General features: G+C 37.9%; 4 protein-coding genes and 1 non-coding gene across 7 annotated transcripts in view; all 5 read right to left on the reverse strand.

The window, feature by feature from the left end:
* Positions 1-3189, reverse strand: part of LOC111488119 (F-box/LRR-repeat protein 2-like) — a 7150-nt gene extending 3961 nt beyond the window's left edge. For 2 of the 3 annotated variants that reach the window (XM_023135765.1, XM_023135764.1), the window contains exon 1: positions 2507-3189. In XM_023135765.1, coding sequence (XP_022991533.1) covers positions 2507-3061 — 555 coding nt within the window. In that variant the 5' untranslated portion in view covers positions 3062-3189. Of the gene's footprint in view, positions 1-673; positions 779-1305 lie in introns of those variants that run through there. The other variant, XM_023135763.1, reaches the window with a different exon arrangement.
* A 627-nt stretch (positions 3190-3816) lies between these two features.
* TRNAQ-UUG lies at positions 3817-3888 on the reverse strand. The gene has a single exon. It is a non-coding gene; the product is annotated as a tRNA-Gln (tRNA).
* Positions 3889-4403: 515 nt separating this feature from the next.
* On the reverse strand, positions 4404-4877 carry LOC111488323 (ethylene-responsive transcription factor ERF084-like). Its single transcript, XM_023136018.1, has one exon. The coding sequence runs from the start codon at positions 4875-4877 to the stop codon at positions 4404-4406; it is 474 nt and encodes a 157-aa protein (XP_022991786.1).
* Positions 4878-6348: 1471 nt separating this feature from the next.
* Positions 6349-8869, reverse strand: LOC111488164 (acetylornithine aminotransferase, mitochondrial). The gene is made up of 3 exons (XM_023135829.1): positions 8222-8869; positions 7698-8135; positions 6349-7019 (listed from the first exon to the last, which is right to left on the reverse strand). The coding sequence occupies exons 1-3, from the start codon at positions 8612-8614 to the stop codon at positions 6495-6497; spliced, it is 1356 nt and encodes a 451-aa protein (XP_022991597.1). The 5' UTR covers positions 8615-8869; the 3' UTR covers positions 6349-6494.
* A 915-nt stretch (positions 8870-9784) lies between these two features.
* Positions 9785-13940, reverse strand: LOC111488235 (BRCA1-associated protein). The gene is made up of 12 exons (XM_023135928.1): positions 13604-13940; positions 13060-13175; positions 12842-12950; positions 12448-12562; positions 12097-12194; positions 11860-11966; positions 11485-11731; positions 11344-11397; positions 11017-11160; positions 10826-10890; positions 10414-10468; positions 9785-10117 (listed from the first exon to the last, which is right to left on the reverse strand). The coding sequence occupies exons 1-12, from the start codon at positions 13856-13858 to the stop codon at positions 9956-9958; spliced, it is 1527 nt and encodes a 508-aa protein (XP_022991696.1). The 5' UTR covers positions 13859-13940; the 3' UTR covers positions 9785-9955.
* Between the last annotated feature and the right edge of the window lie 164 nt (positions 13941-14104).

The raw sequence follows: 14104 nt of genomic DNA on the forward strand, positions 1-14104 counted from the left end.
TTCCTTTTTTTTTTTTTTTTTTTTTTTTTTTTTTTTTTTTTTTTTTTTTTTTTTTATATATATTCTATTTTCAAACCACAAATTTAAGTCAAGTCTTTTATTTCCAAATTTTCGAAGGGAAAATATATATATATGGGAGCGGTGAAGGGGGCATATAAATGTGGCGGGTGGTGTGGGTGTTACCACTTCGTCACGTACGAAGCGCGTGACTTCAATCTTCTTTACACGTGCGACTCACCCCTGTCCTTCACTTTTGTCTTAATTTACTATCCTACCCTTGCTTCAATCCTACGCCTGCTTCCACTCTCGAATGTGAATTCAATTGCCATTATTTTTCTTTTTAAATTTGGGGTTTTTCATTTAATTCCTAATTATTAGGGCCTTTGATTTTATTTCTCGAGTGAGAGTGAATGATATTAATGAGGAATATCAATAATAATTATTCCTCCATTTTCCATTTATACTTAAAGAATTAATTTATTTCAAAACCACTTACAGAAATCAATAATTAATGAGTAATTCTAATTTTAATTTAAAATTTAAAGTTGTTATAAAAATAATTTTAGCTATTTTAAAAACATTTTTTCATTTGCAAAAGATAAATTTGAATGGAGTATAAATATAATAAGCATACAAATCATTATTCACAATCCATGATTTAGAGAAATTGTCAGAGATCCGATATTCAAATCTACTCTACAATTGATGTTGAACTGCTCTAATGAAAACTGAGATCAGACGATTGAATCTCTCTCTTTCAATTGCTATTGTTGTTGAGCTTGAAAGAAAAAATGAACGGAGAATTTATGGCGGGAACCAAGACTATTCTATGAGAGGACTTGAGCTAGGGCATGCGAGATTAGAGATTTGAATGATGAACAAGAACTTGTAGCGGGAAGAAAGTAATAAACTCCCACCACTATTCTAAGAGAGGACTTGAGCTATGGCACTCGAGATTAGAGATTTGAGTGGTGAACGAGAACTTATAGCGGTAAGGAAGTAATAAACTGACCCAAGACTATTATAAGAGAGGACTTGAGCTATGGCACTGAGATTAGAGATTGGAATGATGAACGAGAGAACTTATAGTGGTAAGGAAGTAATAAACTGACCCAAGAATATTCTAAGAGAGGACTTGACCTATGGCAGTCGAGATTAGAGATTTGAATGATGATGAACAAGAACTTATAGCGGGAAGGAAGTAATAATCTACGACACTAGAGATTTGAATGACCAACAACGGTTGAACTCGAAAGAAAAAAATGAACGGGAACTTGAGCTAGAGCAGGAAGTAATAAAGCTTACAGAGACAATTCTACGAGAGGCCCTTTAGATCCAACGAAAACCCATCAGCGTGGACCAGACATCCATGGCGCAAGAAAAGGCTCCTTTGATTAGCAGTAGGAAAGATAAAATTGGGAGGAATTATCTCCCTCAGAGATCGCCTCGAGAAAACCATCCATGGAATAACACTGCAATCAATTTCACAGCAATCCCACAAGCTAATTTCCCTCAATCCTCTGCAATTTCGCACCACCTCCTTCACCCCTTCAGCCGTCACTTTGAAGCATCCCAACAAGTCTAAATGGATCAAAGAAGGGCATCTGCTTCCAATCATTGCTAATGTTGAATCCTCAATAGCTAATCTCTGTAATTTCAGTGCCTCCATTGATGGAAGTTCACAGTTCATCACCAAATTCTTGATTCCCGTACAATAATTCACTTCCAAATGCCTTATCTTGGGGCATGCCGTTAAGACATCTCCAATGCCTTCATCCGTGATTGCTGCACAGTGGTTCAGTTTCAACAGCTCCAAATTTGGAAAATTGGAAGCAATTTTTCCCACACCATCATTGCACAAATTCTTGTTCCCAGATAGATCCAGAGATATAAGTTTAGGGTTGACAAAATCTGTTGGGTGGCCTTCTTCTTTCTGGAGATTTACAATCTTCATTTTTATATCAGTTAAAGCTGGGCAGTTTCTTGCCAGGATGAACAAGGATGAATATGACAGATTTGAGCAATTGCTGAGGTTTATCAATTTCACTAGCGGAAGAAATTCTGATAACTCCTCCACAGATTCATCAGTCAAGAAATTGGCGGCTTCAAGATCCAACCATTCAATCAGAGGATTTTTATTCAATAGAAACGAAATTCCAGAAAACGAGAAGTCATGGCAATGGGAAAGAACGAGTTTCTTCAATGGCGAACATGAATTTGCTAATGAATTCAGCAACTGATCCGAAATAATTGACTCCGAAAGATCAATAGAATTTAGATTTCTCACAGAAAGAAACGAATCGATAAGATCTGAATTTAGAGAGGGAATCCCTATCCAATTTGCGGAGAGTGAACTCAAATTAGGGTTCTGGCGCAGGACCTTGGCAATACCTGATTGAGTGATCAAATCGCAATCACAAATTGCTATTTCCCTAAGCCATACACATTTCGTTGATAAATCTATAAGCGACTTATCAGTAACGAGAGAATTTCCTGAGAGATTTACCTTGTGAAGTCGCGGCAGGCCCTGAATCAAAGCGAAAATCCCCGAATCCGTAATATCACTATAGCAACTGGGAGCGAGAGGATTCATAGGATAGCTAATATCGAGATCTTCAAGATTCGGAAACAACTTAGCGATTTCAACCAGATCGTCGTCAGTCAGAACCCCAAGCTTCGAGCACAGCAAAACCCTCAAATTCCGCATTGTCGAGCCAAGGAAGTTCATACCAGAAACCGGAAATCTCGCCTGATTAGAGATATCGAGCGATTCAATATCCAATCCAGATCCCGCAATCCTAATGAGCAGGTCATCAGGGACGCCCTTGAAATTTCTAAGATCAATCCGTTTGAGTTGCCGGAATCTGGAGAATATCCGGGACATCGCCGGAATAGTTAATTCGGAGATTCTGAGGGTAGTGCGAAGCGTGTTGGTGATGGATAAGAATTGTTTGCAGACCAGGGATAGGGATTCGAAATGGTGGCTGTGACGGCGATGGAGGAGGAAACTGAAGATCATTTCCCAACATTCTTCCGGTAAATATGGGAAATTCTCTTCCATGTTCACCTTTACCTTCACGATTCCTTCAAATTGGAAGAACAATTTCGAGAGAAAATCAGCGAAGAAATATATAATGGATCATTCTTCCAAGAAATAGAAACCACCAGGCTTCGAGGGCACCACCGTTAATCCCACGATCTTCGTTTTATATCCCTCGGAACAAATCATTTTTAAATAAAAATTTTGAAATATTTTTTAAAAAAACAAAATTTATAAAAATTAAACTTTTTCATTATTTATTATTTTTTTTAGCCAAAGATGGGCCTCTAGTTATCTGTTGGGTCAATTTGGGCCGAAAACCAAGTCATGTCGGCCCATTTCAAATTGTGGTTAGTAGCCGGACGTCACTTTCTTTTATTTTCAATTCGATATTTTACCAAATATAAAAATATAAATATAAATAACATAACTTCTAGACTTTAATTTTTTTATTCTTGAAATTTTAAATTTTTTTAAAAAAATATATTAGAAAATAGTCCCAACAACTAATGTATATGAGTAAATAAACATTTACATGAATTAGGGCCTAAATTTTGTGTAAATATTTTTTAGGCTAAATTAATAAAAGTACGTAAAAAATACACTAAAAATTTCAATAATACTCTTCAATTTTAAAAAAAAATTAAAAGATAAATAAATATGTTTAGTATTTTTCATTTTTTTAAAATTTAAAACTATCCTTATCGTTTAAAAAAAATACGCATTAGAATTTAAAAATAACATTAACATCCTCACCCTTTAAAGGGTATATTTGGAATATCTACCGAGAGTTGAACTCAGGTCACTAGATTCAAAGTCTAGTGTGCTAACCACTACACCATAGAACCAATTGATAATTTAGATTTTTGTATGTAGTCATGTTTTATGTCAACGGAGAGGTATTCAAAGTTTAGAATGCTAGCCACCACACCATAGAACTCCTTTATAATTTGATTGTTGGCTGGGTATCATGTCTTAGGCATGTTCGATAAATTATTATTAAATTTTAAACCTAAATTCAAAATTAGGTAAGGAGGGAGAGAAGACCCACATGAGTCAAAACCGAGTCTAAGTCTAGCATGCTAGCCACTTATCGGTATGACTCAACAAATAAATCACCTGAATTTAAAATCTAAAGTACTATCCTATAAATTGTTAGATGCAAGTGTCTTACATGGATTAATTTAGGGAATGACCATGAATTTATAATCTAAGAATACACTATCCATCTAAATGAGATTTTTTGGAGAAGCCTAAAGTAAAGTTACGAAAGCTTATACTCAAAGTGGACAATTTTTTTATTTTGTTCGTGTCTTATGTCGATTGAAACCCTTTTTTTAATCGGCGTTGATCAAATCAAGCTTCAATCCGGACGGAACAAATGCGCCACCGACGTAACCACCGAGCATTTCCGGCCATTCTTCTTCAACAGATTACCGTTGCGATTCTTTTTCGATGATATGGGTAATGATGACGTGGATTCCACCGGTACAATCAACGGCATTTCGAAGTTGGTTCTCGCTTTCGATCCTCTCAATCGCCTCGCTGCTGCGTCGTATGCACGCGCCGCTTCCTCCGCTGTGTCGAATGTCCCCAGCCAGTGCCGGCATCGTCCTATTTGGTCTCGTATCTCTGCAGACCATCTTCCCCATGGCCGCTTCCGTACTCCTCTGTAACTCATCTGCCCTGTTGCCGTTGCCGCCGTCTTCAACCCGGTGGCTGAGGCTGTAACTATGTCGCCGAGGAGAACTTTCCATCCCACGACGGCGGCGATTCCGTCCAGCTGGGGTTCGGAGACGGCGTCGTGAAGAGAGGGAATTGAAGGGATGTTAATCATGGCGGAGGTGGTGACGGAGTGCAGGGGAATAGTGGGGGGTTTTATATTGGAAAATAAATAATTAAATAAATTGAAAAGGGTTTTAAAGGAAAATATAAAATAAATAAATTATTTATAAAGTCATATCAATGTCGATGAGACCGCAATCTCTCGCATTTATATACTTGTCTTTGATTTTGCAGGAGGGATATATGCCGGCAAATGACATAAATGCCCTTTTAATTTCTTGGATTTATTTATTTATTTTAATATCAAACTCTAAAACTAATAGTTTTATATTAAAATCATTTGTATATGTCCTTTTTTTTTTTTGTTTAAAATTTTGGAAAAAGAATAATTTTAAATAAAATCTAAGTTTCATTCCTATTGTGCTTCTATTTAAATTTAAAATCTATTATCCATATAAACAATAGAATTTAAATTTTAAAATAAATAAAAGCTAAAATTATCAATCTATCCTTACGTCGGAACGACGTCGTTTGGGGGTGAGGGGGGACAAGAGTTTGAAGAAAGAAAGAGGGATTAGGAGGGCTTTATGGGAATTATGAAGAGGGAGGTCACTAGGAGCCGGAGGCGATCTCGAGGGAGGATTTGTGGCCGTTGGATTCAATAGATGGAGGAAATAGCGTCATGGTGGCGTGGAGGGAAAAGATTGTGAGACTGCTTGGCTTAATTTGTGGTGTATTTAAGGCCCTCTTTTCGGTATTAATGAAATTCATTTGTTTAATTAATTAAAATTATAATTTATGTGGAGATTTAATTGAGTATGAAAAGGTGCTCGGTATCACGATGACACTGCGCTTATAGTCATAGACAACATGTCTTGGACAAGCATGACCGTGACACCCACCAAACATGCAATCATGTGTAACACGCCTTAGACAAGCACGACTGTGATACACCCACCAGGCATGCAATCATGGACAACACGACTTAGACAAGCATGATCCTAATACACCCACCAGATATGCGACCATGAACAATATACCTTGAACAAGCATAACTGTAACACACTCATTGAACATGCGACCATGGGCAACAAGCTCTAAACAAGTATGACCGTGACATATCCATTGAATATGCAACCATAGGCAATATGTCTTGGACAAGTACTCGTGACACCCACCAAGCATCCGACCATGAGCAACACGCCTTAAACAAGCATGACCGTGACACATCACATTACCTATAAAGAAACATCTTATAAACCCATCATGTGTTTGTCTCTCTCTCTCTTAAATCCTATGAGAAGTCAAAGCTAAAATATATCACAGTAATCAAGATGAAAGTAGACAATATCATCGATGAGTTTCTGAGTTCGATTCTAGACAATACCATCAAGGTGTAACTAAACCGTTGGTTCTATACGGTTAATCAAACAAATTAACAAAATTGTTCGAGTTTGTACCCCTAGAATGTACAGAGGATTAATCTATTTAGACGTCCTCTAGATCAGAGTAGACTTTAAAACTAAAGCTAATCATTTCAAAGGGATTATCATACACAACACTTCAGACAAACCAAATAGCAAAATTCAAGTTCATTTCAAAAACTATAACAGTACATACAAGACTTCATGGCAATGTCTTGTTGAAAAACTAGCAGATGAGCTTTAGATCAGCCAAGCACAGGGATGCAGTCAAGCAGAACATTAGCAGCATGCTCTAGTTCTTGCTCTGTGATGATCAATGGTGGCACAAGCCGAACCACATTCCCCTGGCCTGCTGTTAAAATTAACAAACCCGAGTTTCGACAAGCATCTACTAGAGGGCTAGCAGACACATCCAGTTCTATCCCAATAATAAGCCCTTGCCCTCTAACTTCTTTAACATGTGGGTTTTCACCCAGCTTTCGTTTTAGCAAATTTTTCATGTACTCACCTTTCCTGGAGACGCTAAGCAAGAACTCGGGATCTGAGATCTTGTCTACAACTGCAACTGCAGCATTGCAGACGAGTGGTGAGCCTGCAAAAGTACTTCCGTGGTCACCGTAGTTTATTGCAGCAGCGATTCTTTCGGTCACTAGTACGGCTCCAACGGGAAGACCTCCAGCTAGAGGCTTGGCAAGGGTCATTATATCTGGATATACACCATAAGCTTCATGTGCCCAGAGATGACCACTTCTACCCAACCCACATTGAATCTATACATAAAAAAATTGCTTCTTAGTTTTCTCCCAATTGATCAAGTAAAGCTTATCAGGCGTCAGTTCATTCACAATTAAAGTAACTCGGATGATGCAACACTACAGCCAGTTGAATCAAACAATTGTTCGATAAGATTAGTCAAGGTATGTGAGATCTCATATTGGTTGGAGAGGATAACAAAACATTCTTTATAAGGGTATAGAAACCTCTCTCAAGTAGAGGCATTTTAAAACCTTGAGAGAAAGCCCAAAGAGAACAATATATGCTCTTGGTGGACTTGCACCGTTACAAATGGTATCAAAGCCAAACACCGAGCGATGTACCAGCGAGGAACGAAGAGGCTGAGCCCCAAAGAGTGGATTGGGAGGTCCCACATCGAAAAAGGGAACAAGTGCCAACAAGGACGCTGGGCTCCGAAGGGGTGGATTGTCCACATCATTTGCGGAGGAGAATGAAACATTCTTTATAAATGTGTGGAAACCTCTCCCTAACAGACATGTTTTAAAATCTTAAGGGGAAGCTCAACAGGAAAAGCCTAAAGACAATATCTGCTGACGATGGGCATTGACACTTACAAGGTATATTCAACTTGGACAATCATTGTTATATAAACAAAACAGTAATTAACGAATCTATATTTCTCTATTAATCGACAAGGGGAGAATCGTTTGTACCTCATCGAAAACCAGAAGAGTTCCAGCCTCATCACAAGCATTTCTCAAGGAAAGCAAGAACTCCTTAGTAGCACTGAAAATGCCACCTTCACCCTGTATAGGTTCCACAAAAACGGCAGCAATTTTCCCTTTAAGAATCAAGTTCTTAGCAGCCTCAATATCACCATATGGCAAGAAAGTAACACCAGGCATAACAGGCTCAAAAGGAGCCCTGTAATGCTCTTTACTCGTTAAAGCAAGAGCTCCCATTGTCCTGCCATGAAAACAATTGGAAAACGCAATGAACTCAAAAGGGGGTGACTCTTTAGCATCAGGATGAGAAAATCTCTGAAACTTTCTAGCAAACTTAATGGCAGCTTCATTAGCTTCCGTGCCAGAGTTAGTGAAAAACACACGATCCGCAAATGATTTAGCCACAAGGCGTTTTGCAAGTTCCACCTACAGCAATGAAACAGGGGAATGAACTAAGAAGCTATTCCACTTTCAATATTTACAGGTATGATAATTTTAGGGTTTATTTTTACCTGAGGGATTGAATGGAAGAGGTTGCTAACATGAGTGACTGTATTTGCCTGCTCCGTTACCGCTTGCAGCCAATCGGGATCACCATGACCTAGGGCATTGACGGCGATTCCGGCCGCCATATCCAAATACTCTCGCCCTTCGAGATCATATAGTTTACATCCTTTACCGCTCGAGAAAACCACCGGTGCTCGAGCATAGGTTCCGACGAAAAGCTTCCGTTCCGACTCGATCACCTCCTCGCTCGAGCAACCAAGTTTGCCTGTTTGAAGCTTTGTCGAACTGGGTCCCTGTACATCTACGCTAAGACAGGCGCGAACTTTTCCACCATTGATAGGAGCTCGAAACACGCCGGAAGGACAGGAACAACCGATGAAAGATGAGAGTGAAGCCATTGGGTTTATCACGGAGAATGATTCTGGGACCAGAAGAGCTTAAAACGATGGAATTTAGGGTGAAAAAGGAGTGATTTGGTTCTTCTGGAATGGAATCGGAAAATTAAGAGAATAATTCAGAGGCCGAAATGGAACGGATTCGTGGCTGCAAATAGAATGGCGACTGAAGAAATCAAAATGAAATTGGTGTGAAAGAGCTTAGAAAGAGAGAGCGAGAGAGCTGGCCAGCATTGAAATTTCAGATTTTTGTGGGAAAAAAATCAAGGGCATTTGAAAAAAAATTGGACCAATTTATTGGATCGGCTAGATTGATGACTATGGGAAAGTTAAGTACTTCTATCCCTCTTTTCGAATGGTTCGAGTTGAGTTGTTTTGTTGTTCATCTTTATTTTACGATCATCTTTAGAGAATAATCCAAACCCAACCTATATAATTTGAGATAGATAATAGGGATTAGTTAAGTTTATCCAATTATATGGACACCCGTAAAAAAAAAAAATGTAAATTATATATATGATTTGTAATATAACATTTTAAAACCATTTTGTTCAACTTTTATTTATTAAAGAAAGTCTAAAAAACTCTACCAACCACATCCTACGGCAGGAAAATAGAATAACGATTTTTTTTTTTTTCTTTTTTTGAAAAATCAGAATAGAATATAGTAGGAAAGATGTGGCGACAAAAGGAATATAATATTTTAATCTACAGGGGTACTTTCGTCAATAAATGGAAACTTTTAGGTGCCGCGATTGACGTGCCCAGCCAAAATAAAAAGGTATTGTTGGATTGGGAGTCTGGGACCATGATGCTGGAAGAGGAAAAATGACACATCATGCAAAAGATGACGTGGAGTTTATATTCAGCATCAACGTCAGCATCAACTCCACGTCAGACGACCATTCAAAGCTACTATAAGCCAATTAACTAGAAGGCTAAAAACCAGAAAAAGAAAAAAAAAAAGCCCACTCAAACTAGTGAGAACACAATTCTCTCTCTCAATTAGGCACCACAATTGTCATCCACCAAAAAGATTAAGCACCTTATTTCATATCACTCCTTGTCCTATTTCCATCAATTTAATATCAATGTGAAAGAAGGGTGATTATCTAGCTAAGAGCTCAAGAGACAAGGACTAGCTTTTGAAACATTCAATCAACCCTTCTATAGTACTCAGCACAAACAAGTAATCAGGCTCTTTATTGGTGCAAAAGTATTTCTTTCTTCATTTACAATGCCTTAATTACTTACTGAAGACTGTCAAATTCATGTTCGTATCTGTAAGATACGGCGAAAAATAGAGTTGGAATAGACAGACCGTGGCCACGTCGATGATCAAACTTAGCTTCTTTTCTTGATGTTGGACTTGGAGCTTCCTTTGCCACTGTTCTTAGAAGATGTGTCTGCTGATATTGGCAGAATGCTGGCATCTCTTGCCTCACTTGATACTGATAGCTCCTCCATCTGCTGACCAGTTTCTAGGTATGCCATTAGCTCTCCAAGCTGAAAGTAACATAAGAAAAGCTATTAATTCAATACCATACCAGATCAAACTATTGAGACCAAATTTCATGTAAAGGCCCAAGCCTATCGCGGATAGATATTGTCCTTTTTAGGCTTTTCCTTTCGAGTTTCCCTTCAAGATTTTTAAAACGCATCTGGTAGGAAAAAGTTTTCACACCCTTACAAAGAACGTTTTGTTCTCCTCCCTAACTGATGCGGAATCTCACATTTCATGAGCGTTGGAGGGAGGTCAAAAGAAAAGAGAGAGAAATTGAGAGGTAAAGAGCATGCATTACCTGCCCTTCTAAAGCCTGGATTTTGTTGTCCTTTGCTTCTAAAGTCTTTTTTTCCCTGAGTGCAAATAAGATATCTCAAATACTTGAAAAGAAAATGAAAACGACCATTCAAAAGAAATATCTGCTGCCCTGTTTGTATTCAGCTATTAAGTTTTGGGATATAGTAGTGAAATATGAATTATGTTAATTTCCTGAAACTGTTCGCATGTAGATGTTGGGGCTGAAACTTGCAATGTTTATCTAATTTGCTCACAAGCTCACAACCTAGCAGATCAACTAAGCTAAGCCTTGAGCAAAACAGAAACAAATGCATCTGAACCAGGCAGCAGCTCAGCACAGTTTCAATAATAAGATCTTCAACTAGGAATTAATCCTTAAAAGATGCAGTGTGGCAAATAGGATAGAAATTTACCTTTCTTCCATTTCAAGGATCTTTGTTTTCCATATCTCCTGATTTTTCAAGAGATTCTCATTCAGCTGCAGACAAAGAAACAATAAACCATCATCAAACTCACATTATTGTATTTATGTAGATAATGTCTCCATTATCATATCGTCCAAGACAAAGAAAGTAGCTTCAATCTAGCAGAAGGGGTCACTAACATCATCTATAAATTTTTTCTCCTTGATGCACTTATCCAGCTTAGCCTGCATCTTCTGCAGTTTTTGATTGATGGTCTTCTCAATAGCTCTAGATATTTCTCTTTCAGTTTCTTCTTTGACTTCTAGTAGCAGCGACTCAAAATACTACAATTGTGACAAATATACCGGTGAAAAATCTAAAAATGCAGAAAAATGTTAGAACTGAAGTATCAACGAACAGCCAGACTACTCACATGCCACAAGAAACTTTAATCTCAAGTTTGTATTCTTAATAGAAATGCATACATTCATGGGTGATAAGAAGTTAAGAAGGAATGGAAGACATACTAGTTTTTGGTTTTCGAGTTGACCGGTAAGCAGTTCATTGTATTCGTTGACAATCTATTGGTATCATCACAATTTGTTAGCACATATTGTTCAGAGGATAACCTGGTGCGGTAACTAGGTACAAGGGTTAAAAGATATTACAAGTTCAACTCTACTGTTCAAAAGAGCCTCACTAGTTGCAGCATCTACACCACCACAACTCATACACCCGTCATTAGCATGAGCACAATATGAATTCAACTCGACCAATTTCCCATCCGTTTTGGATTGGATCAAACGATGGACATAATTATCTCCTGCATAATCCCATACGCGTTGAGTTTCTAACTCAAGAGAATAACAGTGCTGTGTTTCTTTCCAATGTACTATAGCATGCCCTTCTTTATACCTGAACCCGATTAATCAATATTTTAGTATTCCAGCCAATACTCAACATAAAAGGGGTAAAAAAACCCTTAATAATCTTCCAGTAACAAAATAACTGAGAATGAAAGAAATCAAAGCATAAAACATTACTTGCCACAGCCAACAAAGCCACAGATAACACAAATCCACAAGTTTTCAGAAGTCTGACAAATAAAACACACTGATTGCTCAGGCTGCTGCTGACAATATCGGCACACCTAGAAATTATCAAACCAAGTTTATTAAACAGTGATATCTTAGGTAATGAATTTTCAAGTTAAACGATCCAAAACCAAAGGAAAAGTGTTCGAATAAGACCATCAGTTAAAAGCTGAAGAAATCACATACTGGACAAGAGGAATCAGTCCATTTTGATATGCACGAACAATGGAAGGAATGATTGCAGATAGTAGTAAGAATACCACTAGTCTCTTGGTCTAATCTATCTGCATTGTCAGAAGTTTAAAGGTGAAACAAACTAAAAAGAATCAAATTAACAAGGCACCAGTACCAAACACGCATTGAGAACGTTAGTTAATAGTGAATAATGGAGTAGAGAGCATGTGAGTCATCTGCATGATCTAAAAGGTTTATACTGTAATGATAGAATGTAGACACTGCATAGAAAAGTTCCATTGATGATATGCCTAAAGATTGTTTTAAGAAACGCAACATTTAAAGCATTTCCATTTTACTAACCCAGGCAGACTGGACATGTTGGCTGCTCGGTTGAACTTGCGGGGGATGCCTGTGCATGCTCAATTGAGGCTGTGTATTGAACATCAACCATGAAAAACACGCGACAAACTTCTGCCTATATTCAAATGCAATCAATGAAAATGGGGGAAAAAATTATTAACCAAAAGGCCATAGTCCCTAAACAATCCTGAACAAACATATTAGAGACCAATGCTAATGCCCAATTGAGACTGTGTATTGAACATCGACCATGAAAAACACGCAACAAACTTCTGCCTATATTCAAATGCAATCAATGAAAATGGGGGAAAAAATTATTAACCAAAAGGCCATAGTCCCTAAACAATCCTTTCAAAGTGAACAAACATATTAGAGACCAATGCTAATGCCCAACCTCCAACGATGAGTAACGCCTCTCATTCAAATGCTTGTAGAAGTTATCGGCTGAATCCTGACTTCGAAATCTTATTAATATACTGTACCTATCCTCCACCCCATCGCCTCTATCAGGAACAATAGTAAAGAAATAAATCAAAACAAAGATAAAACTCGCAATATCTATAGAAAAATACCTAATGACTAAAAACAGGAGTAATAGTTGAGCAATTAAACCTGACAACTCGCATCTCCAAAATTTCATGAATGAAAGAACCACAAAACTGGCAAAAGTCTGCATAAGTCATATGATTTGGCACTCCAAGTACACAAACAAGAGGCTTCCTCTCGACCTACGCAAAACAAACTATTTGTTCATAATAGAAAATGAACTTGCATACAAAAAATCCCAACTATGAATCATTATTGTTTATCCAGTGAGCAGTTGAATTTAAGTTTCAGAATCAGAGGCCCTATCTGCGTTGCTAAGAAATAACAACCAAGAATGATGTTACTTTCTCAAATAAAACTTGCTTAGCGAATATATCGGCAATTTTGATTCGTTAAAACTCCATAAAATCCCTTTGACACAATCATGATAAAGAACATTGGATTAAAGAAAATTCTATTTCTAAATTTGTCACCCTGTTAATACATATAAGAACTCGGAAAAATTTGAAATCTATGCTAACATCTTGCCAAGAGAAACCCCAATACTGCCCTAGAAAACTCCAACACTAAAGAATTCGTAAGAAATAAAGATTAAAGAATCGTAGCTCACAGGCAGAGCAGAAGCAGATGTCGAGGATGAGGAGGAAACGTCATCTCGGAATAGATGAACGACACCTCTGATCTCCTCGATTCTGGGGTTTCCAGAGGAGAAATGAAAGGCCTGTGTCACACCAGAAATAGAAGAGGAGGAGGAGGAAGAAGAAAAATCGCTGGGATCGCCTACAACCAATGACGATTTTGGAGGCCGGAACCCTTCATCGGAGGTGGCCGGTACGTCGTGTCCAGCGGTCGAACTAGTTGGCATCCCGGCGATGAGTGCGACGGCAGAATTGAGTTTTCGCGGGGAAACGATTTACGCTCCTCTTGTATCATCTCTGAATTACAGAACAAATAAAAATACTTTTTAACAAAAAAAAAAAAAAAAAAAAAAAACTAAATAATAATAATAATAATTAAAAAAAATATTTTTTCAACATTTTTTCAAGCCCTAATTTTTGGTCTTCATTGGGCAGCTGACCGACCAATCCCGGGCAGCCCAACCATTAGGTCC

Source organism: Cucurbita maxima, unplaced genomic scaffold, assembly GCF_002738345.1.
Source record: "Cucurbita maxima cultivar Rimu unplaced genomic scaffold, Cmax_1.0 Cma_Scf00013, whole genome shotgun sequence".
In the NCBI taxonomy this organism is placed as follows: domain Eukaryota; kingdom Viridiplantae; phylum Streptophyta; class Magnoliopsida; order Cucurbitales; family Cucurbitaceae; genus Cucurbita; species Cucurbita maxima.

What these genes read in the sequence shown, in the direction of transcription:
- LOC111488235 (XM_023135928.1), bottom strand. Translation starts at nt 13,858, where the DNA reads ATGCCAACTAGTTCGACCGCTGGACACGACGTACCGGCCACCTCCGAT. An exon ending in GGCGTTACTCATCGTTGGAG is followed by an intron (nt 12,563 to 12,841) that starts GTTGGGCATTAG and finishes ATTTGAATATAG; the next exon opens with GCAGAAGTTTGTCGCGTGTT. An exon ending in AACATGTCCAGTCTGCCTGG is followed by an intron (nt 12,195 to 12,447) that starts GTTAGTAAAATG and finishes CTGACAATGCAG; the next exon opens with ATAGATTAGACCAAGAGACT.
- LOC111488323 (XM_023136018.1), bottom strand. Translation starts at nt 4,877, where the DNA reads ATGATTAACATCCCTTCAATTCCCTCTCTTCACGACGCCGTCTCCGAA.
- LOC111488164 (XM_023135829.1), bottom strand. Translation starts at nt 8,614, where the DNA reads ATGGCTTCACTCTCATCTTTCATCGGTTGTTCCTGTCCTTCCGGCGTG. An exon ending in TCTTCCATTCAATCCCTCAG is followed by an intron (nt 8,136 to 8,221) that starts GTAAAAATAAAC and finishes TCATTGCTGTAG; the next exon opens with GTGGAACTTGCAAAACGCCT. An exon ending in CTCTTCTGGTTTTCGATGAG is followed by an intron (nt 7,020 to 7,697) that starts GTACAAACGATT and finishes TTTTATGTATAG; the next exon opens with ATTCAATGTGGGTTGGGTAG.